The 2,609-nt window shown below is 55.6% G+C and overlaps 1 protein-coding gene across 1 annotated transcript; it reads right to left on the bottom strand.

Annotated features, from left to right (window-relative positions):
* Positions 1-35: 35 nt before the first annotated feature.
* Positions 36-1,551, bottom strand: LOC103804066 (ras-related protein Rab-7L1-like; the record flags this gene model as incomplete). Its single annotated transcript, XM_009076692.1, has 2 exons — positions 36-217; positions 1,480-1,551. Coding segments are annotated over 2 exons (254 nt in total), but the record flags the coding sequence as incomplete, so codon positions are not given.
* Between the last annotated feature and the right edge of the window lie 1,058 nt (positions 1,552-2,609).

The following is a 2,609-nucleotide window of genomic DNA, read 5'->3' as shown; positions in this document are numbered from 1 at the left end:
CCCCCACTCTGACACTCACTCACGCTCACCCTCACCTTGTTGGCCAGCAGCAGACACGGCACGGGGCTCCCGTCAGGCAGGACCACTTTGCTGTCCAGGTCCTGTTTCCACTTGTGGCTGTTGCTGAAGGTGCTGCCGTTGGTGACGTCGAACATGACGACGCAGGCCGAGGCCTCCCTGTAGTACAGGCGAGTCATGGAGGTGAAACGTTCCTGCCCTTGGGGGCACAAGGGACAGCGTTACCCCCACGGCCACCACCACCACCACTCAGCTCTGCCAGGCCCAGCAGCTCCTCAGCTGGCACCTCCTCAAACCACCAGGAATTCCAGGGATGGAGCTGGAGCAAACTGGGCAGCTCTGAATCCTGACCCATATTGTCATGGAATCCCACACCTCTTTGGGTTGGAAGGAATCTTAAAGCTCATCCCATCCTGCCAACACCTCCCACCAGCCCAGGTGGCTTCAAGCCTCATCCAGCCTGGAACACTCCCAGGATTTGCATTGCTCCTGGTGTCACTTGGAGTCACCTGTGTGTCCCCACACCTCTCTGAGCTGCTGCAATGCCCAGGGATGGAGCAGTGTGGGCATCTCCTTCTCCCAGGGCACAGTGCCAGTGTGGTCCCTCTGCTTTCCACATCTCAGCAGCCTTTTTGGGGCAGTTCCTTTCTGCAACCCTCCTGCTGCCAACTTCTCCTTCCTGTTGCCTTTTTAAGGATCCCAGACAGAGGCAGCTGAGGAAATGAGTTAAGAGAAGAAACCACAGCCCTCTTCTTCTCAGCCCTTCAGATCCAGAGGTGCCATTTCAGGGATGCTGCTGCCAGGGGATTTGGGAATCCTGCTCCATGCAAGGCCCAGGAGCTGTGGCTGCTGTGCTAGAAATCCAGGTTTGAACAGAAGAGAAGTGACATATCCTGCTCCAGGTGAACCTGTTCCCCCATTGCCTCTGCTCTGGCTTTGGGAATGAAAGGCTCAGCAGAAATTCCTGTCTGTGCTCCTTGCACTTGGGCTTTAATTATCTAAATGACTCCAGCAGAGCAGAGGCAGCCAGAGCAGTGCTGGGCTGCAATCCACAGGCACCTGGGACTGGCTCTGGTAGCAGAAGGAAAAGGAAAAAAGGGAAGAGGAAAGGGAAGGGCAAAAGGGAAGAAGGGGAAGGAAAGGGGGAAGGAAGGAGAAAAGGAAGGGGAAACGGAAAAGGAAGGAGGAAAGGGGAGAAGGAAGGGAAAAAGGAAGATAAAAGGGGAAAAGGAAGGGAAAAAGGAAGATAAAAGGGGAAAAGGAAGGGAAAAAGGAAGATAAAAGGGGAAAAGGAAGGGAAAAAGGTAGTGGGAAAGGAAGGGGAAAGGAAAGGGACAAAGGAAGAGAAAAAGGAAGGGGAAAAGGGGAAAAGGAGGGGGGGAAAGCAAGGGGGGAAAGCAAGGGGGGAAAGCCCTGGAGCAGTTCCAGCCACACTCCTGATGTCCTGGCCCCATCCCTTACCTGCAATGTCCCAGAGCTGCAGCCGAACTGTCTCCGACTCCGACCACTGAACCACCTTCAGAGCAAAATCCACTGGGGAACCCCAGAAAAGAAAGGAAACCTCCTCAGAGACATTCCACACCCCTGGGCTCATTCTCCCACAGCCTCTGCCCATCGCCCAGCACAGCCCAACCCACGGCCCAGCAGCTCTGGGCCCAGTCCATGCACAGCTCCAGGTTGGATGGGGCTTGGAGCATACTGGGCTGGTGGGAGATGTCCCTGCCCATGGCAGGGGTGGGACTGGATGAGCTTCAAGGCCCTTCCAACCCAAAGCATTCCACGATTTGATGTCAGCAGTGCAGGGAGCTAAAAGGGGAAACACTGTTTTCCTCAGGTTTGCACTGCAGGGAAGAGCTGAGCAGCTGCTGCAGCCTGGCCCAGCTGGGCTGGAGCTCTCCAAAACCAGGAACTAAAGTTAAAGCAAATAAAAGAGAACAGTCTGCAGCTCTTCCTGCTGGCAGTGACCGTGGGCACAGCCCACTGGGATGTGGCTCTCCAGTGTTTTCCATTTCTAACCCATCTCTCATGGATGAGATTTAACCAGCTATGCTTGGCCATACTATTTCGGGTCCCTGAGGAGACTTCCTGGCAGCTCCTGCTCCTTCCAGGTTACTCATTTCCATCAGTCTTAATGCACCACAATCCCACTCCATCCCATCCCAGCCTGGTCCTTCCAGACCCGTCGCTGCCCCATCACTGCCAACACCCCAGTGGTGCTTTCAGGCTGTTTAACAAACACCAAATCAACCCTACTGCTGGTTTTGCTGGAGAGAGCTGAGCCTATCACCTCACACTGCCCAGTTACAGCTCCTGGGGGTGGTTATTCCAATGGGGGGGGAAGGATGGAGCATCCCAAATATGCTGGGCAAAGTGACAGAGCCATAGGGTCTGGGAGTGCAGCAGGAGGAGAGATGCCCAATAAACCCCCTGATGGGTGGTTGTTCCTGGCACAAATCTCTGCTCCCAGGGGGGAGCAGGATGAGTTTCCCACGGGTGGTGGGTGCTGGGTGAGGGGCTCAGGTGAGCGTGGAGCCCTCAGGATGCTAACTGGGCAGAGGTGCCAGTCCCGACCCCGGGTTGGGTACCAGGAC

Source organism: Acanthisitta chloris, unplaced genomic scaffold (genome assembly GCF_000695815.1).
Source record: "Acanthisitta chloris isolate BGI_N310 unplaced genomic scaffold, ASM69581v1 scaffold9990, whole genome shotgun sequence".
Lineage (NCBI taxonomy): Eukaryota > Metazoa > Chordata > Aves > Passeriformes > Acanthisittidae > Acanthisitta > Acanthisitta chloris.
Note: the sequence above shows the minus strand (reverse complement) of the source record. Positions and strands in the feature narration are given on the sequence as shown.